The sequence below is a fragment of the Balaenoptera borealis genome, assembly GCF_965194805.1.
Source record: "Balaenoptera borealis genome assembly, chromosome: 7".
NCBI classification, from domain to species: Eukaryota; Metazoa; Chordata; class Mammalia; order Artiodactyla; family Balaenopteridae; genus Balaenoptera; species Balaenoptera borealis.
In genome coordinates this window covers 82584170-82610596 of record NC_138864.1, presented here as the reverse complement: position 1 = coordinate 82610596, position 26427 = coordinate 82584170, and the positions used below count along the sequence as shown (strand labels likewise).

The window sequence follows — 26427 nt, the reverse complement described above, 5'->3', positions numbered from 1 at the left end:
CAGGCGAATGAAGAGAGACACTGCTGACCAGACTAAACAGGGGGGATTACTGCTCGTGTGTGTGTGTGTGTGTGTGTGTGTGTGTGTCTGTGTTTCTGTGTCTGTGTGTCTGTGTGTGTGTGAGAGAATACTAATGTGGCATATTTTTGTAAAGAGTTCTTATCTTTTAAGATAACAACTGAAATATTTACAGATGAAATAACACCAGGCCTGAGACCTGCTTCAAAATGATCCGAACTATAGGGGCTGAGTTTAGATGACACCAGGCCATGAGTCTACAATTGTTCAAGTTGTTTTATTATACTTTTCTCTTTACTTTAAGTATATTTAAAATGCTCTATATAAAAAGTTATTTCCAAAGTGGAAAGGGAGTGGGGTAGGAACATATTAGGAGTATGGGATTAACAGATACACACCACTCTACATAAAATAGATAAGCAACAAGGATTTGCTGAAAGCATGGGAACTATATTCAATATCTTGTAATAACCTATAATAGAATATAATCAGAAAAAAAAACTGAATTGCTATGCTGTACACCTGGATTGTAAATCAACTACACTTCAATAAAAAGAAAGTTATTTAAAATACAAAATGGTAATAAAAGCTGCTGAATATGTAGGAAAAGATGAAACTTTTAAATCAGCATTTAATAAAATAGCTATTCGGTGTAAGTTAAAAAATGAACAAAAGCTCCTTGAAAACTATTATTGAGTGTGAATACGAGGTTTCCATAGGGTGCCATGTATACCACAACTATGCCTTGAGCAAGGAAGCTCAACCGTTACATCTTCGGGGTTCTAGGCCAATTTATAATCTGTTTTTCAAACTGCCAGTTGCCACCTGATAATGAAATCAATTTGTGGGCGCTGACCAGTTTTTAGATGAATGAATTAGAATGCAATAGAAAAGAAAATACAGCACGTCACACATGAAGGGGTAAGCACAGCTTGTGGACTTGCTCACACACACAGAGTGTTCATGTTTAGTCTACTCTCAATATAACAGCCAGAATGGTTCTTGGTTAAAACCCAAGTCAGATCATGTCACTCTTCTAGAACCCTATGGATTATCAAGGGATAATGGATCTCAGAGTAAAAGCCCAAGTCCTTACAATGGCCTGTACAGCCCACCGTGATCTGCCCCACCCCCCTTCTGCTCAGTCCTATTTACCCCTTATTCACCCCAGACCCACTGATATCACTTCTGTTCCTGGAACACATCAGGCACACATCCACGTGCAGGCATCTGTAACTGCTGTTCCCTCTGTCCGGAATGCTCTTCCTCCAGATATCTGCATGCTGGCTCCCTCACCATCCATGTTACCTTCTCAGTAAGGCCTTCCCTGACCACACAATTTAATAATCAGACACCACCCCCCACTATTTCCTATCTCCCTTCCTGCTTTATTTTTCTCCATAGACCTTACCACCTTCTAATATATTACGGAAATTATAAATTATATATAATACAATAATGATGCATATATTTCATAAATATACAGATTACATATAGTTTCTTTGGTTTATTATTTCTCTGTATTTAGAAGCTCTATAAGGACCAGAATTTTTGTCTGTTTTGTTCACTGCAATAATATTTCTAACACTTAGAACATCATAAATACTCAATAAGTATACACTGAATTATGTGTGTGTGTGTGTGCGTGTGTGTGTGTGTGTGTGCGCGCACGTGCACGGTGTCTGTGTGTTCTGGGTTGTAGTATAAAATATATTTCTTAGTGTAAGAAATTCCAAAAGGCTTGTATAATATTCCCCCGGAGCACACTTGGGATACCTCTGGGCTTACTGTAAGGACTGAAAAGTGGGTGCAGGAAAGGCACCCAGTAATTCTTCATATCTTACAGACTGGGTGCCAGGAGCAAATGGGGCCAGTGATAACTGCCATGTGAAGTACACGTGGGAGGACAGAGGGTTGTTCCCTTGAGCACACTACCAAAACACTGTAAATTGGCAAGAGGATATCGGCAGAATCACAAAATAATTTTCAAGACCCACAGAGATGATCTGGTCCGACCTAATAATTTGACAGATGAGCATCAAAAATTTACAAAATGATAATGTAATTGGCCCCAGGCCATATGAAAAGCAAATGCCGAGACAGAACTAGCATAGACCTGGGTCACATGACCCCTTGTCCAACGATCTTCACACGCTCTGGCCTGCCATAAAAATGAAAAGCAGGAATCTGCTCTCCAAAAGCCTTCTGCCTGTTCTCTTTTCTTTGGAAATAACCTGAGATTCTTTCTCCAATTAGCTGCCAGTCATCTCTTCCACTCAAGCCTTCACAATTTGTGGGGCTTTCTGTTTTAAAAACAAAGAGCTGCTAATGATCACCATTTCTCATAAATCAAAGCTTTAAAAATTCCTCACCATAGCAACCAGGAGTGGTTGAATCATCTACTATTATTCCCTGAATTTCTAATAAAACAATTCCAACTTACACCAGGCTCAGGGGTGTTAAAGTCAGTTGAGAATCAAAACCTTCAACCCTCACTGTCCTACTTTTCATTAGAGCTGAAGAATCCATCCATTTTTTAATGAATGGCTCATAACCATAAAACAAAATGTTTCAAACCATAAGGCACTAACAAGTGAAAACAATACATCAGTAAAAGCTGTCAGTCACCTTAACTTGGAAGGGAAGCTGATACATTTTTTTTGTCAGGGACTGAATATTATTACAGAATGAGCAGGTTCACTAATCGTTGGGTTCTCAACTAGACGAAATAAGTCATTTGACTGGGGGAGGCCAGGTTTCTTAGAACTCTCAGTATTTCTAGGTGCCCTTAGAGATTTCGAGGGCTGCGGACATTCTTGACCTACCTGTGGCAGACACTTTCTGTTCCTCCACCCTCCTTCACAGAACCCTGCTCCCTCCAGATGTCCTCACGTTTCCAGAGGAGGCTGGCCCCATCTCCATTCCAGGAAGGGGGTCATGACCGCGTGCACCATGGGAATCCTATTCTTGCCAGTGATTGGCTCGCATATGAGCATGTGACAAAACTGTGACCAATGAGGCAAGGGGAAGTCTGCTGGGGGGAGGAATGCTTCTGAGACAGGTGTTCTTACTTTCCGCCAAGTCAGGAGGAAAACAGTATCCCTTTTCTCTTTCTAAACGTGATGCCAGGGACTGCCGATGTCATCTTGACGCCAAAAGGAGAGCGAGGCTGAGGACAGAGCCCATCCACCAAGAGGGAGAGCCCACAGAACTGCAGAGAAGCAGACAGAGTGGAATGCCACAGTGTATAGTATCCCTATCTCCCACTTCTTTGGGGGTTTTCTGCAGAAGCATCCTAACCCATGCAATAATCACGCCCTGGAATGTTCTAGTCAGGAAGTTAGGAAGTGTGAATGCGTTAGGCATGGTGGTGTCAGCATGAGAAAAATTACACGCACAGGATGTCCCAGGGACAGTGTGTCTTTTGTTAGGGAAAGCTTGGCCAGGGACATTAGCAAGTAGGACGACCAACGTATAAAATCCACACCTGGGGTGAGACGTGAGGGCAGCTGCAGAGGCCAGCACAAGGCACAATACCCTGCCGACGCTGTCGCAGGGGACCCAGGGCAGCCAGATTTCCCCTGAGGGAGGACATAGAACAACAAATCCACTGTAGCCCATACCCACTTCCTCCTCTGGGTGCCAAGAAAATGCTGCAAATGGGACCTTAAGGAAAGAACTAAGGAAGACGTTTCGGTACCTGCTTTGCCTTCACACTCCCATGAATGGGTATTTATGTGGATTTTGTGTGGGTACCCATCTTAGCTCTCCCATGGGGAGAAAGAAAGAGGACAGGCCATGAACAGGTTGAAGTGGAGCCAGTCATCCTATAAATTCATACAAGCCTTTGAAGATTGAAGCCTGCCCATGAAAGTGATGACCCAGGGACTCTGCTCCCCAAAGATGCCAGTCTCTATCTCCATAAGCTCCCCACCAGAGCCAGATATTCCTCCAACCAACGGGAAGTCTATCTTGCTCTAGGAGACTCTAAACTTGTGGGGAAAGGAGGATTTCTACAACAACCTGGTACTCAAAATCAACAGGTCTTGTTAAAATGCTTATTGACTGGATTCATTGTAGTGAACTATATGTGGTTCTAGAAAATTTCTATTTGTAATATTCATATTTTACATCTGATCTGATCAAACGCATTTTTCTTTACTTGTTCAGGGTGAAAGTAAGCACTATCAGAACAGCTGAGACAGCTGTATCCGTGTAATATTTTAGTCTTTCTAACAAAGTATTTACAGTACAATACTGTGATCTGACATGATCAAAGGGTGTCAGCTCTTTGATTAGAAACAACAAAAGAGCCAACAGATGATACCCTTGGAAACGTCTGCACATGCATCCATCTAGTGGGGCATGGAAGAGAGGAACAGAGGCATCACTGCACTGATAACACTCAGCAGCACCACGTACACAGTGGGAAACTTGGTTCCCAGATGACCGCCGTTCCACTTGGAGGGCATAAGAGCTGTGCCCAGGGCTTGAAAAGCTGCATAAAAATCTAATTAACTAGTCATGAGAAATGCATTAATTGCTTTGTCCAGGATCAGCAGAGACCTGCTGCTGTCCCTCATTTTTCAGCCAGAGGAGGGAGGACACCGTGGCCTTTAGGGGACACTGGGGAAGGAGGTATCTGCCTAGTGCAGGCGGAGCTGACCCTGCGAACCAGCCACAGAGAACACCTTTCTGTGGAACCTTTACATGAGATCGGAGGCTGGCAGCAGAAAAAGATGAATGTGCAAACAATAATGGGAAGAGGAGAGGTACCTCCATGTGTTGATAAAGATATCAGTGAATATTGTAGTGAATGCCTCCTATCTGATTACAAGCATCCTATCTGGAAAGGACTTGATCTTTACGTACATTCCAGTCTTTTCACCCTCTCATGCCTACTCTATTAATTTTTTGGCTTCTTTTAAATAATGGGTTTACTGAGATATAATTCACACACCTACAATTCACCTCTTTAAAAGTGTACAATTCAATGACTTTTAGTGTAATCACACACAGGTGCAACCATTATCACAATCAATTTTAGAACAATTTCATCACCCCCAAAAGAAAGCCATACCCATTAGTAGTCACTCTGGTTTCCCTCCAACACTCCCAGCAGGAGGAAATAACTAATCGACTTTCTGTCGCTATGATTTGCCTATTCTGGACATTTCACATAAGTGGAATCATACAGTATGTGGTCTTTCTTAGCTGGCTTCTTTCACTTAGTATAATGTTTTCAAGGTTCATCCTTGTTGTAGCACGTATATTTTATCCATTTAAAACAAATTTCTCTATAGCTCTCCCTGTTGAACGCTAGCTTTACTACTTATGTTCTTGAGTGTTCACTATTCACACCTGAAAAATGCTTGTGAACTACAAATCAAGTTTAAAAAGAAGTCCTGGTTCAGAAAAGTCTATGTAATTTTTCTGGGAGTCTCCTATTGCAACTAAATGCAAATAATCTATATTATCAGTTTAAAAAATACTAATTTTCTAAAAATCATTAAAGGAATGCAGCTAATGTGAGACAGTGATGGAATTTACATCACTTACAGAACTGATACAAGAGATAAAAGAGGGACTATAGCGGCATTCCTTTGATAGACTTGGGATACTGACATGTTCATTTACTCAACAACTAGTTACTGAGTGCCTACTACATGCCAGACACAGTTCTAGGCACTGGGGATTGACTGAACAAAACAGACAAAAAATATCCACCATCATGGAGCATGTATTTTAGTGATATGTGATAAAATCATTTAAAGAAAGAAAACCAAGGGAATAATAAGCAGGAAATTCAAAGTAGTGGTTACTTTGGAGGGAGGACACAGTGGGGAAGGGGAGGGTGGGACGAACTGGGAGATTAGATTTGACATAAATACTCTACCATGTGTAAAATAGATAGCAGTGGGAACCTGCTATATAGCACAGGGAGCTCAGCTCAGTCCTCTGTGATGACCTAGATGGGTGGGATGGGGGGGGATGGGAGGGAGGTCCAAGAGGGAGGGGATATAAGTATACATATAGCTGATTCACTTCATTGTACAGCAGAAACTAACACAACATTGTAAAGCAATTTTACTCCAATTAAAAAAAAAACGAAAAAGAAAGAAAGAAGGAAGGAAGGAAGGGAAGAAAGAAAGAAAGAGAGAGAGAAAGGAAGAAAGAGGGTGGGGGAGGGAAGGGAGAAGGGAGAAGAGAACCCAGGAAGATGCAAGGGAACAAAGTGTTTTAGGTTGGGTGGTAGCTCTCCTTATGTGAGTTACCTTGCTGTGCTTTGTAACTTGCACATCTATTACAGATATTCATTTGCATATATTGATTATTACATCAAATTTGATTTATAAAAGAGCCACTCCTCTGGATTGGAAAGTATAAACAGTGATGTGCCTTTGGATGAGAGATTTGTCCAGGCTCATTTAAAATGTTTATGGGAATATGGGATGCACAGTGGAGTCTCACACTGAGTGGAGAAATTCTAAACTGGTGGGATTACGCTTCAAGATTTTGAAAGGCTGTTGAAGAGCAAAATAATATATTTAGAAGAGATTTTTCCAGTTATATTAGATGATCATGAACTCTGGATGATCAACTTATCACCCAGGAAAGGAACCTATGGAGCATCTATTAGAATGGGAACTTCATGAGACCAGAGATTTTTATGTTTTGTTCACAAATTTTCAATTTTCAAGTTTCTTTCACAGACATGTTCCCATCTGATTCTCACAACAAGTATTATTAGCCTATTTTATGGATGAGAAAATGGAAATTCAGAGGGGGCCAAGTTAACACAGCTGTTGGTGCTAGTGTTTGGGCCAGATCCCCAACTTCACAGCAAGTGATACATGACACATCACCCTTGAAGTCCAGGGTTCAAATGAACCCACATTTATTTACAAAGCCTAAGAATGGATGTTAAAAATAAGTTTCAGAGAGTTACATTTAAAGCAATAAAAAGAAATACAAGTCCACTCTGAGGACAGAAAATGGATGGAACTCATTACTATAAGAAGCACAAGCTAGAACTACATATGCTCTCAGAAACATGTTTACATGAATTCCTGAATGACAGGCTTACACTCAGTTATTTATGAAAAATAAGATATCTGCAGGGCATCTCTTCCCTGAAAGACTGCTGTGCATTTTTACAAAATACCCCTTAATGTTATTCCTGGGGTTAGAATATAGAACCAAATAAGTACGGTGGCAATTATTATGTTCTTGTGACAAATTACATTGTCTAGTTCCAAATCATGTCTTCCGTTCATAATTCCCTAGGATTTGCTGTGGTTATGCTCCTAATCTGAACCTGATATTATTTCAAGAGAGTTGACAAAGCCGCTGTCAATTGCTTTTTCCTCTGAGGAAGAACTCACATTTGCTTTAAAAAAAAAAAAAAAAGCACGTGGGTTAGTTTGGTTGCTTAAAACAAGCATAGGGCTCTCACAGGGACAAAGTTCAACCCTCAGGCATAGTAACATCACGTAAGAAAAAAACCCCCTGTGCCCAGGTTACTGACAGTACCTTCAACCCTAGATACGGATCAGGAGGGAGGTAACCAGAGGACACCCGGATTGAACTCACCAGACCCCCAACGAGAACCTAACTGCTCACAGCACTTCCTGAAGGAGACATCATAATGCTCTCTTTGCATGTGAAAGTCAGCAAAATAGTATTATTTACCCAATAAACACGGTTTTACAGTCTCACTATCTGCAGGGACAAACACTGTAGAACAAAATGGCTAATTTTTCTTTAATAAAATGAATTTGAATGAGCAACTTAAATCAATATTAGGCAGCCAAATTATGTGTATTAATATCTACACATCATTAGCAAAATCCCAAGTGAATTTTTTCATTACCGAAAGTAATGCTAGGCTTGACTTTTCACTTCCCTTGATATTAACATACATTTGGCGGGAAATAACTTTTGTTTGCAACCCAATCCACTTTGGCTTTCTGTGTATACATATACACATAAACACACACATACAGACATAAACCACGTGTGTACACGCATGTATACACATAGGCATACTCATGGCAAGAAGCTTCAGGTCAAGAGAAAATGTGTTCCTTATTCTCTCAGCTTCTCTTTCCAACTTCATAGCATTATCGCACGGCAGGCTTTCTTTGGAAAGAGGGGTATACGTAAAACTCACAAGTAAATATGTAAAGTCTAGAACTATTGTGAAGCAAAAACCAAAAATAAACAAAAAACAAAGCACAAAACCTATATAAACAAGAATCTGATGAAACTCCCAGTCTGTCCCTCTCTATAGTATTTCATTTCAAAGTCACTGTACAGACCCAGAAAAATGAAGGATGTCTCTCAGTGTCTGAGACTAATCCAAAACAGGGACTTAAGAATCAGGGCTGAACTGGACCTGGGGGGAGGGGGAGGGAGGGTAAGTTTCTGGCTTGGAAAGTGGACAGGACGGCAACCATGAGAGCCACTGAGCCAAGCAGCAGGTTTTGTACGGTAGATTCTGTGAGAAAGGCTAGAATATTCTCACTGGAGTTGTCCAGACCAGTGCTGTCTAATCCAAATGTAATGTGAGCCACATAGGTAATTTTAAATATTCTGGCAGCTACATTAAACATTTTTAAATAAGTTTCTTCAAATATGTTTTCTTTAACCTAATATCCAAAAAATGTTATCATTTCAACATATAATCAATATAACAAAGTTATTCATGAGACATTTTACATTCTTTTGGTTTTGTACGAAGTCTTCAATTCTGGTGTGTATTTTAGCTTGCAGCCCATCTCAGACCAGCCACATTTCAAGGGCTAGATTTCCCAGGTGGCTACCATATTGGGCAGTGCAGGTCTAGGTCTCGAGAAGACCCTTACAGGTCAGTGTTGCAGCCCTCACACTCTAGGAGATGCTGCAGAAGATTTACACCCAAAACCATGCTCCCTGCTTCCTGCTTACTTGCTGCCCCAAAATTGATCTTTCTCAGGTTTATTCCTTGGAAGCAAAATTATTTAAGAAAAAGCACTTTACATTGTTAGAGTGGCATTATGTGAAATAACTAAGAAGTGCTAGGTTTCCTTTCCTTGAAGAAGATAGTGTTCAGCCAGGACTGAGGGTAGAGGGCAATGATGGGGCATGATGAAATCTAGGTACTGGGCCTCTGAAGAGAAAAGAACTACGTAAGGTTATCACCCAAGTGATTCTGTGATTCATACTGCCTGAAATTTGTGATCTGAGTTATGTCAATAAAAAACAAGCATTCATGCCACAGGCTTCTGGCTAGTGTGGTTTCTGAGGCCAGTGGCCTCAACATCCACGTCTTTCTTGACAGTTGCTTGACACTTGAAAGATACCCTCCACCTTTCCATTTTTTTGTTCCACTTGAAGATGGTAACAGAAGTTCAAGGAGGAGGGCGGCTTCCTTTTCGTAGGAACTGTCATGTTCCTGCATCTTATATGCATGCATTTCCCCCCAATTAAATGTGCTGAAAATTCCAAAAGCTAACTTTATTTTCCAAAAACCAGTGCATTTTCTTTGCCCTGTATGTGGGCTTTTGCAGAAGCAAAATACTTCTAGGCAAATGGTTTGCTGATGGCCAAGTTGGCAGAAAATCTTTTAAATAGCATAGCTTAGATATGCCACTAGCAACCTCAGTCCACACATTCACAATTTCCCTATTTTCTTTATAATTTTGGGGAAGAAATGCAATTATAAGATCCAAACTTCTTCTGGATATGGCATTTTTTCCTCTTTGAGGGTGAAATTACAACTCACTGTGGGTTTATTTCAAAAAGAAGTGGAGCTGCCATTAAGGAAACTACAGACCATTTTTTAAAAAGCTTGAATCAAACTTCAGGACTAGCAGTGTTTATCAACATTTTAATTACTCTCCCCAACATTATATTCTAGCTGTCATTCCACAGTTTGCCTCAAAGTTATGAAAAAATTACTTACGAAAAGCCAATTTGCAAAATTAGTAAAATCCAACCCAAGCAGCACAAGGAGCAAACACAAGAATGGGAGAACATTTTACCAAATTTTCTATCCTTAGCTAATTAATTTTACGTTAGTAAAGTCCCTGTCTTAGAACTTCATACCCTGTCTACCAGTGTTGCCCAATAGAATCTTTTGCAGAATGGTGGAAATGTTCTATTTCTGCGTGGCCTTAATATGGTAGCCACTAGCTACCACAGTAGTACCATGTGTACTACTGAGCCCTTGAAATGTGCCTACTACAACTAAGGAAAGGAATGTTTTTAATTTAAATTTAAATAGCTACATGTGGCTCGTGGTTACCGTATTGGACAGCATAGCTATATATAGTTAGGGCAGACACCAGATCACTTAAGTCTCTGTCTCTGTTGACACAACAGCCTTGAGTTCTAAGGCCCATATAACATACAAAGCACTTTATGACTTCTTTGTTGAAAATATTAAATAATTAAATAGAACAGCCTGTATGAAGCCAGACAGAAAAAACATATGCGAGAAGTTCTCCAAGGATGATACTACTCTTTAGGATGAGCCAGGAAGGAGGATGGAGAACGATGTTCTGGAAACATGGGTCCTAGACTACAGTTCAGCTCTAGCCCCACCACCAACTAGCTGAGCGGCACTGGGCAGTTCCCGGAGTTCCTTGGACCCTGATTCTCTTGCTTATACTATGCTGGCATCTTCTAAACAACCTCCAAGGTCCCTCCTTGGTCCAAACCTACAGTGAAATGTCAAGTCGACCCAGGTCGGGAGAAAAAAAAAAAAACAATTCTCAGGTAGAAATTGATGCGTGTGTTCTGCCTGAACTGCTTCTGTAATTTCAGCTCCTTTATGCTTTCGCTTAAGATATAAGCTAAGGAACAGATATTCTGTTGCCTGAGGATTCAGAATCTGGGAGTTTCATGAGATGATAACAGGACTTGATATGCTCACACAAAATGGAACGCTTTTGAAATGCCAGTGAAGAAAATCAACTGAATGCTAAGTAATACTTTTCTTTTTTTGCCTCATTTTTTTCTTTCACTGAGAAAATTTTCAAACCTTTAGAAAAGTTGCAAGAATAGTACAATGGATACCTATACACCCTTCACCTTGCAAGACTATTCTCAAGTATAGATACTCACAAGTCCAATATCCTGGGTGTTCACTCTGAAGAGTAATGACTTGGTAACACTTCCCAGTTCGTATCGCTGGTGAGAATAAGCTTTGGTCAGACTGAGGTGAGGGTCTGGCTAACTACTGAGGGCAACAAAATAGAGCACAAGTATGTAACTGTATTTTCTCTGTCAACCATGAGCATGGATTTCAGCGGTAAACTCTAATGTCAGCAACTTTGTAAATAGACAGAAACGAACCAACCCCTTATGTTTCAAGAGGGAAAAGCATGATCTTTGAAATTAGGAAGACTTTGCTCTAATCCTATCACCTCAAATCCAAGCCCCATCCCTCTCTGAACCTACTTCTTTGTTTACAAAATGGGATATAATGTCTACCTCAGAGAAATATTGCGAGAATTGTGTGAGATAATGTAAACAGAATGACACGTAGCAGCCATTCAGTAGTGTTAGTTGCTTTTACAGTTTACTATGCATTTTCCCAAACAGTACTTCAGGAATAACAACCCCATGGGATAAATTCGTCAGATATCGCTATTTCTGGTTTACAGCCAAGAGAACTGAGGCTCAGAGACAGTAAGGGAAGGAGAGAGGGAAAAGAGAATTGGCCTCTAATAAGCAGGCATGCTGGCCAGGTCTGCAGAGGGGATGCTTCTATCACCTCTGTCGATGCTCATCTCAGCTCCAGAAACAGACTCTCACAACTGCAGTTTGCAGCGAGGCATTTAAGGCTCAGAGGGGCTAACTTCACCAAAGACCACATAGCTAGCTAGTTGGTTTGGTTAAGTATCTGGTTAAAGTGCCTATGTTAAGGGTTTAGGAGCCTTGGTAAAGGGTTCAAGGGCCTTGGTTAATGGTTTAAGGGTCCTGGTTAAGGGCTTAAGGGCTCTGACAGAGGATTTAAGGGCTTTGGTAAAAGGTGTAGGTGCCCTGGCTAAGGGTTTAAATATCCTGGTTAAAGGTTTAAATGTCCGGAATCTTCTGATTCCACGTTTAGGGCTCTTCCTACGATATCTAGACATCTAACGAAGACACATTTCAGAAGGTGGGATCTCTCCCCAGCTCAAGGAAGCAGACTGTTTCTCCAGATCTGTTTGATTTTTTTTTTTTTTTTTTACATTGGAGTATAATTGCTTTACAATGTTGTGTTAGTTTCTGCTGTACAACGAAGTAAATCAGCTATATGTATACATATATCCCCTCCCTCTTGGACCTCCCTCCCACCCACCCCCCATCCCACCCATTTAGGTCATCACAGAGCACAGAGCTGAGCTCCCTGTGCTATATAGCAGGTTCCCACTAGCTATCTATTTCACACATTGTAGTGTATATATGTCAATCCTAATCTCCCAGTTCATCCCACCCTCCCCTTCCCCTGTGTCCACCCATCCATTCTCCACATCTGCATCTCTATTCCTGCCCTGCAAATAGGTTATTCAGTACCATTTTTCTAAATTCCACATGTATGCATTAATATATGATATTGGTTTCTCTCTTTCTGACTTACTTCACTCTGTATGACAGACTCCTTCCACATCTCTACAAATGACCCAATTTCGTTCCTTTTTATGAGTTAGTATTATTCCATTGTGTGTGTGTATATGTATGTATGTATGTATGTATGTATGTGTGTGTGTATATATATATATATATATATATATACCACATCTTCTTTATTTATCCATTCATCTGTTGATGGACATTTAGGTTGCTTCCATGACCTGGTTATTGTAAATAGTGCCGCAATGAACATTGGGGTGCATGTGTCTTTTTGAATTATGGTTTTCTCAGGGTATATGCCCAGTAGTGGGATTGTTGGGTCATATGGTAGTTCTATTTTTAGTTTTTTAAGGAACCTCCATACTGTTCTCCATAGTGGCTGTATCAATTCAGATCTATTTGATTCTGCCAGGCAACTGGCATCCAGCCTCTCCCCTCGACAAAATGCTCTCCTCCACAGGCCCACCAAAGGCATGGGGTGTTTGGCGGCCTGCATAGTGAGTGGGCAATATCTCAATTCCAGGAATCTGATCAATGTCCCCTCTGACCTGAGGTGGTGATGACATTTTAAATAAGGTTATTAAGTGAACACCTTTCTTAGAGAATGTCTATGGGAACTCAGACATTGGATGATTGAAAATAACACTTGAAACTGTGGAGGTGATACTGTGAATGGGCTGAAGTTGGGTGACTTTGACAGGCCAAACTGTTGAAGCAAGGCCATGCTGTCATTAGGCCATACTGTAAAGACTATATTAGAAGATTGGTCCCCACGAAGGTGTTCAATTAGTAATAAATGAGGGAAGAAGCAGGTTATTTGCACAAGCAGCTGGTGGATGGCTCTCCCCAGTGCACACATGCCATCTTCAGCCTCAGACCCCAGTGGACAGCCATACAGGTCCCCTGGCAGAGCAGACTGCATGTGGGTTCAGCACATTCCAACTGGGTTTTCCTCTAGCCATGAAAACTTTAAATAAACCTCTGCTTTCGTTAGTAACTTTGAGACACATGAGTGTGTTCTGTCACACCCACCAGCCTGCACCAGAGATGGAGGCGTCCATCTTGACGCTCTGACCAGAATCCATGCGAGAAGCAGAACAGTAGTTGCCTTTCCCACTGAGCAAGTGGAAGCAGAAGCAGCAAGGTGCTTGGAGGACTGGGAAACTATTAACAGTAAAGTAGACCAAAGGCAGGGTTTCTGAAAACATCTCTAAATAGAAATCTGACCAACACAATAACTGATGAGAAAAGCAAAAGGGAGAAAGGAAGGAAATGACATATTTTAGGAGCCATGAAATGTGAATACATTCATAAAAGATAAATCATGGGTGAGTGATAGCTGGGTGCTATTAATCTTATGTCTATCACTCAGTTCCTTTCTCTTTCTTTATATCTAACTATCTTGGCAGGAATCTTAACGTTCTGGCAGAAAACGCTTTCCCAAACCACACCAAGATGACACTGCTCATGTATAGGTTTTCCAATCCTAATGTCCGGTTATTTTCACCATTGTGTGAAAACAGGAGACCCTGCAGAGCAGCAGACGGCCCTCAGCAGGACTGACACTCGGGCCAAGCCCCAGGAGGCAGCGCAAAGAACACATTGTTCAGTTAAACCCCACAGAGACTGGCCTCAGAAAATACCTGGGGTTTGCATCCCCCAAAAGTTGAACAAATGTCAAGGTCATTCAAAACTCTTCATAGGGTTAGTGGGAGTTGCGGTGGGGGGGGGGGCATCTGGCGTTTTAGCAAAAGTACACAAATCAGTGGGCCTTTGTCAAACACTGCAAACAAGCTGTCATGATTAAGAAGAGCCTCCTTTTCTCTCAGATTTTATATCACTGGGTTCAACTCAGGTACCACAAAGTACAGTGAAAATCTAATAAGTTAAAATAAGCTGTGGAAAGGTCACCAGAAAAAACAGCAAAAAACAATATTCTTCATCTGAGTGAATGATTTCTCTCAGGGGATTAACTTTTAGCTTTGTGATTTAAAAATATTTGCAGTGTTTTTGAAATTGCAATTTTTTTGTGCACACGATTTCAAATAAAGGTGATCAAATCTTCCTGCCGTTCTAGGTGATTGAAATTAAATTGCCAGCAGTTATCACTGAAACAAAGGTAAAGATATTTTGCTTACACATAATTGACTCTTTCTGAAGTCTAAACGACTAGAAGACTTCTCAGTGTGAGTGTCTGTTTCAACAAAGATACCCTGCTTTGTAGTATTGGATCCATGGAGTTTCTAATTACACATATATAAGTCTTGGCAGCATTACTATAGTTCAATTTTGCCTTCTGCATCTAGGAATGTGAAAGATTTGTATATGCCGCTGGTTGTGACTCGCCAATAACAAGTAATGAAAATTCCTATTTATCATTTCTAGGATCAAGCAGAAAATGGCATTACTTACCTGGCACACAATTACTGTTGTATAGAATCTGGAAAAATAAATCTCTCAATCCATTCAGGAATGTTCTTTTCCCAATTAAGGTTTCAATGACTCTGCACATAACACTGATTTTTACCTTTTTCTATTTGCATTTTAATTTCAAAAGTCCCTGTCGATTTCATTTCTATAATACAGTAATGTTTATGTTCCCAAAATCTTAACAACTTCTTATCCTGGGAGTCCCTTTATTATTTAATTTTTTACTTTGTTCACTTACTGGAAAACATCTCATAGCTTCTTTATCTATTACTTTACTTGAGTTGATTTTTTTCGTTACTTTGTGAAATTATCCATATGGTGATCACATGACTAATATGCAAAAAGTTCTTATTTCAATTATAAAAGCAAATCTAATTCATGATTATTAAGAAAAGTATTTTGCAAGTCAACCACTGTTTATTTCAGAATATAATCAAGTACCACAGGCTAGATGAAAAACTTAAGGATAGGGATTTTTCTCCCCCAATTTAAAGTAATACAGGTAATCAAACCTTCCTGCCAATCTAGGTGACTGTGAAATTTAATCACCAGCAGTTATCATTAAAACAAAGGCAAAGCAATTTCTTTTACACATAATTGAATACTTCAGAAACAAATTTCTAAAGAGTTCTCAGAAAATGTATTTAAAAATTAATTTTAACTTGATTATTTCATCTGTTGTGTCTCAGCTGGTAATGTAGAATAAATGAGATGCTTGGGTGATGTGGTCCAACAACAGCAGGTAAGAACATATTCTCAGGAAAATCAAATAATTTTGAGCTTAATATGAGTAAATTATTAGATTTTTACTCTTCACACAAATCCATCCAAACCTAAACCTCCCACGGCTATTCCTCTAAGAGAGGTTTAACCCATGGTATTCTATTCAAGTTCACCTCTCCATATCCTGGACACTACAGAATCAACCATTCCTTTCTCAGGGCTCAATTGCCCAAGTATGTCCTAAGGTGTTGGAGAGCTGTGCCATTAAACCCATTGCTGCCTGAGCAGAAAGAAAGCGTCCTATATCGGCATCAAAAGTGAGTGATCTGGTAGCTCTGTGCATGAGGCTGCTGATGGGCCTATAAGCACAACTGTCCAGAGAAGAGGAACCACCAAGAAAATGGGTCAATAGTCCTAAGAAGGGAGTTGAAAATTAGGCAATGAACTTCCCTATCTCCAGACCTTTGCCTAAGATCTTACCTCTTCCTGAAATGCCTTTCCCACACTCTGCTTTTTGAAAACATTCCACTCATCCTTCAAGGCTCAACTTATATGTCACCCCTACTGACCCCTCACAACTGAGGTCATCACTCTCTTCCCTGCACTCTCCTCCCCATAATTTATTTTATCAAAATGGAAAATAGATTGCTATTTGCTTGTCCATCTCTGCTGCTGGATGGAGAGGGAAAGCATCTTGATGCATTTTTCTATTCCATACACTTGGGATTATGCCTGAAACCTAAAAGAAACTTAATAAATGCTTGTTTAATGGAGCTCAAACCTCAAGACCAAACTTAACATGCAATGTAAGAGGCAGGTTTGATGTGTGTTGGACTTATTTTTGTACCTAAAGTCTGAGTCAGTGAGAGCTTTCTTTTTCATTCCTCCAAGGAACAAACTTTATTCACACCAAGCACTTATTAAGTGCCACGTCCTGTGCTAAACGCTCTATACACATTATCTCACTTAATCCCCACGACATTCTTACGAAATAGTTCCTATTATTAGCATCAGTCTCATTTATCGATGAGGAATTTGAGGCTTGGAGAAGTTAAATAACTTACCCCAAGTTACCCACTGCTGGAGCCAAACTCAAGAACAATAATCCCAGAACTTCAGAACTAGAAGGAATCCTTTAAATTATCTTCCTCACTTAACCTCCTTGAATCTGAGGCTTATAACTTACTGCCTGGCACATAGTAGGCCCTCCAAAACGGTGATTAATAGATTGATGGAGTGTCCTAATTTTTCAGACTCTGGCCTTTGTCTGAGAGAACCCAGCTGCCACCACAAACAGGCTCTATTCTTTCCTGCCCAACACCTCCCACAGGTGTGAATTGCTTGTGTCACCTGAATTATTCATGATCCACACGATGGTAAGTGAGCTTAAAAAGAGAATTCTGGCTCTCAAATTTTTCAAGACCAAGTGCCTGATTAATTCGTGAATTAGCCAATATAAGCTCATGGCCCATGGTTGAATCATACCAAAAAATATACCTCTGCCCACTTTTTGAATTTAAGCTTTTGCATAATTTTCCAGTTTTCATTAGGATTTAAAACAGTGGTAACTAAAGCAGAAAAGAGAACCATCACAAGCATCTCTATTATATCTACAAAGCAATTAACATCATCTAAAGCTTATACTGTGCTGCTTCAAACCCATGTATTCTTCCTAAGGCTGAGTTAGGTTTTTCAATAACATTCCTTAAGCTTAAGGAGATCTTTCATCAAGATCTGAAAATTCAGATGCCACAGCACCTGTAATTTATACCATCAGTAAATCATGTGATAACACTGCCTTTATTGTCCTTTATCCTTTCTTCTTTCCCTTCGTCACCTCTCCCCCACCAATTCATTTTCTTGTGGGCCATTTTCGGAGAGGGATAACCATATGCTAATCATAAGCTAACATCACTGTGTTTTAAATTCAATGTTAGTCAACCAAAATGAATTGAAAAGCAGCAGCAGTGGTTTGGGGGTACTAAAAATACGCTGTAGCATTTGCTGAGTTCTCAGAATTAAACCCACAGGCGGTCAACTTGTTGCTGCTCTTAATAAGATATGACTGTTCTGCCCCATTGGTTGCTACTACCAGAAACTTCAACTACATCGTACACATAACAACACTGTGCTTTTCATTAGTTGGCAGTGATCAAGAAAGGAAGTGCTATTTCCCTGGAACTAAAACCTGCCAAAAAAGATAATAAATGGCTTTCAAGTGATCACCTTGTTCCACGTCACAACTGCACCTTAGTCAAATCACCTTGCATTTATGATTTAATTAGTCACATATCTAGAGATATGGTTCCTTAATGCTTGGCTTGCTGTCCAATGCCTCCAACAAAGTGTTTCTTCCTTTGAGTTTAATTTTTGGGTAATAATTTAAAACACACACACAATAGGAATTAATACAATATTGATATATTAAGCATTTCCATTAGGACTTCAAGACCTTCTTGACCCCTGAATACTGTGAACTACACTAAATATCTTATCAGCTAACCCTTTAGGGTTTGTCATTAAAGTTTTCAATGACTAGCGAGGTAGAAGAATTCTACCTAATGCATCATCCTGATTAGAAACCTGTCATACTCAGAATCCAGTGCGTCTGCTTCTATTGATTCCTACTCCTTCAGATTCATTAGCAATTTTTTCTCTTCAATTAGACCCGCTGTTCAACGTAGAAAAGCTGAAAGAAGCCCTTCCTTCCTCAGCCGCACTTGGGGAAAAAAAATGTATGCCTGGAAAGTAAAATCGCAGAACGTATTCCAAGAGGCCACAGAGGAAAGTCACACACACACACACACACACACACACACACACACACACACTTGCACACTTGAAAACGGGCAAATTGTCAGAGGCTGGGCTCGACCTCGCGTCCCCTAACTCGCTTCGATCAGAACCAGAAAGAGAATTACCTCTATCTCAAACCCATACCCCAAGCGTGTGTCTCCACGGAGCTAATTTCCGAAACAAACAAAGAAAATCAAGTCTGCGAGAAGCGAGGGTTTGCTCCCCCCTGCCTTGAATTTGGACATCCAGCGGAGCGGGCACCGCACAGCCAGCGGGTCGGGGCGCCCAGCGTCAGCCTAACCTTCCCCGCCCCGCCAGCCCGGGTTCCAGCGGCGCTAGAAAGTGCGAGCCCGCCCCTGCCCGGTTCGCTTCTCGCCTGCTGCTCCCCAAATCCCCAGAACCCCCGCGTCTGCACACTAAGGGCGCCCCGCTCCCCCACCACTGCGCTGTCAGACGCCAGGCGCGAAAGGTGCTGTGGGCACCGAGGGTGCTGGCCAGCCAAACAAGTGTCACACCGGCCGCCTGCCCTCACCCCGGGAGAGCGGGCAAGACGACCACAGGTAGGATCTCTCCATCCCAGAGTGCGGGGCGAGGGCAGCGGGCGACAGACCCAGCGGGGCAATCGCGCCCGACGGGCTGAAACTCACCGGAGGACACCGAGGAGCCGGACAGGCTGGAGTTGCTGGACGCTGCCATCTCCGCGCGCCCCGCGCGACGCTGCTCGCTCAGCCCCGGTGCGGACGCCGCCGCCGCTGTCCTGGCCCGGCAGCTCGCAGCCTCCGCGGCCCCCAGCCCATGGCAAAGTCCTGGGGACGCGCAGAAAGCACCAGCCTCCGGACTCTGCCTGCACTTCCTGCTCCGCCAGATGACGCGCTGCTGCCGCCGCTATTTATTTGTGGTTTCCGTCACTCTCGGCGCCTTCGCACGCTTTTCTCCGAGTGTCGAGGGTAGGTGGGAGCGGAGGGAGGCCGAGGGGCGGCCGGAGCAGACGAATCGTGACTCCAGCTGAGCCCCAGCTGCAGTCCGCGCTCCCCAGCGCGCGGCTGGGACCAGGGCGCCCGGGCGGCCCCGAGCCGCCCCGCCAGCTCCCCGCACCCTCCCCCCGGCTCCCGCCTCGCCGGCGGCACTTCAAGCTGCCCGGGCAAAGGCGGCGGGAGACAGACAGACAGAGCGACCTCCCCCTTCTCCCTCCGCCCCAACTCCGCTCGCGCGCACACAAAGGAAGGAGAGGAGACGCGGGAGCTCGGGGGCTGGTTCAGCTGCCGCGGGCTTGACAGCTCCTGCGACGGGGGCTGGAGGGGGAGGCTGTGGGCTGCAGGGCGGGGCGACACTGGCCCGGGGAGCCGGACCCCGAGGTGCCGGGGAGGCCGCTGGGGGGCGCGGGGCGAGCATGGCTGCGGTGCGCAGCGCGGCTCCAAAGGTTTGAGGGCGACCGGGTGTGGGGCGTGGGGGAAGGTGGCGGGGCTCCCGACGCCCGGCCGGACTAGGGAGCAGCGAGACAGCCGGGGTGCGATCCAGAGGGCGAAGGCGGGGTCACTAAGGACACGATGCTAGGCGGAAGGGGGCCTGGGATGCCAGAGCGGCTGTGGAGTGCTCCTTCCACCCCTCTCCAAATTGTCCTTTGTTGCTCTGGAGCTGAGGATTCCTGCCCTGCAAGAAGGTGCGTTTCCTAAAATACCCTCAAAACACCCGGCAAGCCAATCCGGCTGCTCTTAAGTACCCCAGCCATGGACAGTGCCCGACGGGTCCACTGGGCTTTTGAGATGGGCCTTCAAAGAAATAGAGACGTTCCAGATATGTCATCAGGCCCACACAAAGCCGGGTGTCAAAGAAAAAGAGGTTCTCACACTGCAGTCTTGCAAAGGATCCTCACAAAAGACTTAAGACGTAGCAGCAGGTCCAATTGTGCCCTTTCTGGATAAGGAACTACTCAGGTGTGTGAGAAAAAGAGACTCTGGCACAAGGTGTGTACTTTACTCCTGTATTTAAACCTAAATTAATTTAACTGGGAGGAAATCATGCAGATTTTTAAAGTCTATTTCACGCTCCCAGCAGGGTAATCGGTTCTTTCATTCCTGAAGCCACAGAAAACTGTGAAATTTGAACAGAAAATTGTTAGTTCAAAGGAAAAAGCAAACATTAAAGGAATGAAAGTACTCTCATTATGTAGCAAAGTGGAAAGTGTTCACGTTGTGGTAGTTCAATTTTTCAAAACATGGTTAAAAGGACATAGTCAATTTAAAAATTATCAGGAGTGACACAGGAACAGCAGCCAATCCTAGGGGGTCCACCTCAACCAAGCACCTAACACACAGTGAATAATAAATGGTAAATAATCACAGTATGCACCCATGTCACATTTTCTAGTTGATTTAAACATTTTTTTTTAATTCCCTCCAGCATGCCATCCCAGTGTATGTTCCCAATAAGGCTCTTTTTTTTTTTTTTTTTTTAATGCAGCTTGCAGAATAGTTGAGGGCTCTGGAGCACTCTGCAGTCACATTGGACTGAGTCCTCCTGACGCTCATCTACATGGAACCTGAAACGTCCCAGCCTGGTATACAGAGACCCAAGCACCTCCACTCCGCCCCCGTTCCATTTTTCTTCTTCTTTGTGTAATGCAGCCTTGATGCAGCTTAATGTGGAGCCCTTCAAGGACATATGGCCCATCACAACCTTGACCTCTCTGTCAGAATAGAACTTCCTGTTTTTTTCAGAGTTCTTCTGATCAAAGGCATCATCTACCTCTCTGACTAGTAATCTATGCATCCCTCCAGATCTTTAGCTGGTGGACTGTCTGACTTGTCTATGTCACCTAGTAGGGTTGTCTCCCTCTGGGCTTTGAAGGAGACAACACTTGGATTCAAACTCTGGTTCTGCCACTTATTAGCTGTGTGACCTTGAGCAAATTACATTTGCTGAGGTTCAGTTTCTCCACCCGCAACCAAACTCCTGATAACGTAGGGCATTGTGAAGATTAAATGACATGAGATGTGTAAAGTCACAGTGTACCTGGCATACAGTTTGTGCTCCATAAGTGACTGTAAATTTTTTACTTGAAAGATGGAATCTATGATTTGAACAACTTTTGCTTTCTCCATTGCATCCGGAGATAACTGGAGATAACTAATCAGCAGTGACTTGTTCTACCAGGGGAAATGCTCATCTTTGGCCCAATGTTTGTATCGTTCTTGTCCCAAATCAAGAAATATGCAACAGGTTTCATCACTCAGAAGTCTCACAAAGGGATGTCAAATTCTATTTCTGCAGTTTGGATGATAATATTTACCCTCATAGAGCTTTACAGTCCTTAGTTAGAGAAAGTAAAGCATGGCCCTGTGAAGTAGATTATTTTTTTATTCCCAACTGACAGATGAAGGGACAGAGGGACACTTGCTGTGAAGGCATCACCCCAAGGCACTCTGTGCTGTACAAAAGTAGAATAAGATGGAAAATAATTTTTTTCTACTGGGTCCAGAGGTCAGAAGAATACAAGACCAACAAACATGCTTGCTGAGTAGAAATGGGATGACTGGGGAGGCTTAGCTAACTGGTAGGAGATGGACGGAAACTCTGAAGTCCATTATTTTGAAGAACAAAAGGAAAGCTCTAGGTTCAGAACTAAAATCTGCAAGTTAATCAATAACTTGGATTGTTAAAGTCATAACCAACAGAGAAAACTCAGCAGGCACGATCACTCACTATCAACTTAGTTTCAGAGGCTTAATGGCTCGTTGCTACTTGCAAAAATGTTTAATATCAATATATTAGCAGAAGGTGGAGGAAACAAGATGCTAACCTCCTCCTCAGTAGGCCCAGGAACCTGTTTGTGGACCTTCCAAAGCATCCTCTAAATGAAGCAATAAGAAAATTCATTCATGTATTTTATTCACTCATGTACGGCATTATTTCTAGGTAATGCCTATCTGCTGGTAAAAAGGGGAATATTGGTGCTACAAAGATCTTAAGTCTGTTTGAGAAGTAGGGATTTTTAGAAGATATTTCTACCTTCTTTCTTCAAACAGTAAAGTACTTATGGGATGAAAGGAGTCTTGTTGATAACTTGGTCTATTTAGGCTTAAAAATTACCATTTTGTTTTAACTTAGCATTCATGCTTAGCTTAGCATTTAAAGCCTTCCCACCTTCCCTTTCCAAACATATTTCCTGTTGTACCGTTCACAAACGTAAACCTGCCTCACCTCGTCCCATAACAGTTGGGGCTGCCGGCACTGGCCTTTTCCCGTCCCTCCCTGCTGGACCTCCTACAGACCGTGAAGGTTCAAGAAGAATGTACCTTCTTGGGGAATCGTCCCTGAACCCCAAGCCAGAAATTGGCTCTCCTTCTGTTGAATTCCTATAGTCTTTTCTCTGCACCTCTCAAATGGCAGATGCTCTGTCTTGCTTTGGTCGCAATTGTGGAACATATTTGACCTCCCTACTTTATTAAAAGCTTCCTGGGGGGTAGGATCCTTGTCTGGCCGGCCTTTGTAGTCTCTACCATGCTTTACACACAATAGGTGCTCAGTGGATATCTGTGGAAGAAGTGAGTAAACCAAGGAACAAATGAATCCATGAACGGTTCTCATGTACACCAATTAATTTTCACATCAGTAGCTGTGACCACTGAGCAGCTAGGTGATAAGTGACGCATCTGGAGCACAAAAAAGTTGACGTGCATGTTAAGGACCCACTATTTTGCTGTGAACAAGAAAAACTAAAATGGTGAAAACAAGAATAAATTTCCATGGAGCAAATGTCTGCATTCCCCACCCCCACTCCCATCACCAGCTGTTACAACTCCTGTAATTTATTGTTTACAGAGTAGCTCTTCTGTTACTGTAATTTGTTTATTTTTGCTTTACTGTTCCTTCCTTTTAAGTTTAAAGGCAGACGTGAAAACACTGAAGGGTGCATGCGGCTGTTGTGGCTGGAGCTGGGCTCCCACATTTCAGGCACTCAGGGGTGTCTGTGAAGGTCATTCCTCTTCTCTGTGCTAAGCATAGAATGAAACATTCCTGACTTTGAAGATTAATCCAGGGGCCAGCTTTCGCGGGAAAAGAGTGGGGCTATTTGTCAACTAGCTTTAAATATTTTATGGCAAATACTCTACTATAGAAAAGGGGTCCTTTTGCCATTAATTTCTCAACATAGATATACTCTTTGTTGTAGTGAGAAATATTTCCCTTTGCAGTTTAAGCCGTGTTTCTAATGCAAAGATACCTAGTCCTGTTAAAGAGAAAACACGGGCTCTTCCGGGATAACGTCAGGTGTAACTAAAGGCAGAAGCTGAGAAACAGTGCATGTCCTCCGAAGAGGTGCGCAGGCAGCCCAGGGCTGGGTGACTGGAGCAGACAGCTCAGACGCCGCAGGTAGCAGCCCAGCCTCTGAACAAAAGGAGTCCACACCTGGGGTGCAGACAAAGGAGGCCGCCTCGGCTACCCAAGTCCCAGTTCACACCGCCTGCTGCTGGCGACCCCTAGTGGTAACATGCCGCAAGCACAAGTGTTCCTGAATCTGAGATGCGGAGGGGTCCGGGGGTAACACTGAGTTTCCCTGTTTGCCACTTAGCTTGGGAGGATCAGGCACACACTTATGGCACGGCTGTCAGCTACAACCTCTTTGACTTGAGAGAGAAGGGGGGAGGAAGAGAGAGAGAGAGAGGTATTGAGAGAGAAAAAGAAAAATGAGGGCTTTTCTTTCTAAAGAAAAAAAAAAATCAGAGTTCAGAAATTCAGTGATAGAGTTCAAAAACTCATTGAATATGCATTCTTCCACAGATCACCTTTGGCTTTGTTCCCTGACATTTTAGATAACAAAAATCTTTTCTACCCTCTATGTCCAAAGAGAAATCTAGGATAAACTAAACTGAAGAGAGCTCTAAGCCTACTCTGGGCAAACGTGTGCAGTGAGTTTGTTTTTCATGTCTTCTGGGGTACCTCTGGCTTTATGCTTTCACTGTCGAAGTTTGGCTTTCATAAAAGTATCAGATGGATTTGTCCTCTGCTAACTTTTCACTCATTTATGCATTCACCACTTCACTCAGTGATGTTTATTGAGCACTCACTATGTGTCAGGAAGGAAGTATGCTGGGAAGAAAGATAAGAGGAAAACTACATTCTTGCCCTGGGGCATCCTACAGTATGATGCCTCTCCTCCTCCCTGGAACATTTACATTTTAGCTGGGACAAGGTTTTAAGCTACAGAAATTACCTCTAACTGGGAATTATAGGTATTATCTATGCTGGTGGCAACTTTATTTTCAGCATTTTTTTTTTAACAAAACATCCAAAATTAAGCCTTAAAGTCTGTTTCTAGATAATTGGCATTTTCTCATTCAGTTTTAGCTTGTCAGCTCAGAGAACTAAGCAGATACTGTACTCTAAATGTTCTGTGCCCTCACCTCCCAGAAAAGTTCTGGATCATTATTCTCATTTCATTCCCTGTGGCAGCTACAGATACAACAAAACAGAAACAAAACTTTTTTTTTTTTTTTTTTTTTTTTTTTAAAGGAGGGAGGGTAAGTGGGCATTGGAAGAAAGCTAACAGACACAATATCTGGGCCAATTTTCTCATATAAGAAAACATATTTTAGCCTTTTGCAAATATTCCAGATTTATTTGTAAAACGAGGTATGAAATGATTCTGGAAAAGTTGAATGTGTATCTATGGAATCAGACAGACCCAAATTCAATCTTAGTTTGTCATTTATTAGCTGTGAGACCTTTGGCAAGTTACTTCATCTTAGTCTCCTGATCTTTAAAATGGGGTGAACAGTACTTACTTCAGAGTCTGTGAAACCCAAATGAAACAACAGATGTAATGCAGCGTCTACCACATAGAAGCCCAGTTAGGAGTTCTGGGTGTCTATTCCTCAGAGCAAAGCACAGTGCGCTTACACCTATCTCTCCAGAGTAGTCTTGAAGAATAATGGTCTGAGGCAAAAGTAATTTTCATCTCTACCTACCACTCCTATGTTCCATCACTTGTGTGAGATTACATTAAGACAGGTGAGAGAGGCCTGGGCTTTGGAGATAAATCAGAGTTCAAATCCTGATTCTGCTACATATCGTGTGGTAACCTTGGACAAGGAGCTTAACTTTTCTTATTCTTAGGTAAAAGGCAATGATATTAGTGTACGCAACATTATTTTAGCACTCAATAATATTTATGTCCAGCTGGAGAGAGGGTGACTTTGCTAGGCGGAGGGTGTTTCAGAATCTCCAGGGAGTGGCATGTATAATTTTAAAAGGTTTACTCAAGTCCTCTCTCTCCCTCTCTCTCTCATACACACACACACACACACACACACACACACACACACACACACACACACACACACACACACACCCTACACAAGATGGCAATGCCTCACATTGAGACATTTTCCCACCAGCCTCTTTGGATAAGAATCCTGGTAGAATCTGAAAGTAGGGTTCAGTGTAAGAATGTAGGCAGATTACATAAACTCTCTGTTAAATCTGGCCCCCATAAGAAAAAAGGGGAGAAAATTCATATTTGCTGACGACTACTACTGCTGCTACTTTTATCACCACTCAGTACGTTCCCTGCCACTAGTGATACAGAAAAATCACCTTCCACATAATAAGCATTTATTGAGCCAGGACCATGCTGTACATATTAACCTATATTCACAACAATCCTGAAGTCAGAATCGTGAGCTCCATTTTCCATTTGGGGAAACTGAGGCCAAAACACTTACATCACATCTTAAAATGAACGACAAACCTAGTGGTACGTATCATCATCCTCACTTTATTTGGTTAAGAAAACCAAAAGTGAGAGACGGTACATAATTTATCATGGTTACAGGCATCAATTTGAACCCAGCTTTCGCTGAT

At 42.3% G+C, this 26427-nt stretch overlaps 1 protein-coding gene and 1 long non-coding RNA gene across 2 annotated transcripts in view; one reads left to right on the top strand and one right to left on the bottom strand.

Moving 5' to 3' along the window:
• Window positions 1–19895, bottom strand: part of CHN2 (chimerin 2) — a 326161-nt gene extending 306266 nt beyond the window's left edge. The window contains exon 1 of the mRNA XM_082397992.1: window positions 19215–19895. Coding sequence (XP_082254118.1) covers window positions 19215–19263 — 49 coding nt within the window. The 5' untranslated portion in view covers window positions 19264–19895. The remainder of the gene's footprint in view (window positions 1–19214) is intronic.
• LOC309631558 lies at window positions 19394–24319 on the top strand. Its single transcript, XR_014246359.1, has 2 exons — window positions 19394–19514; window positions 21028–24319. It is a non-coding gene; the product is annotated as an uncharacterized lncRNA (long non-coding RNA).
• The last annotated feature ends 2108 nt before the right edge of the window (window positions 24320–26427 follow it).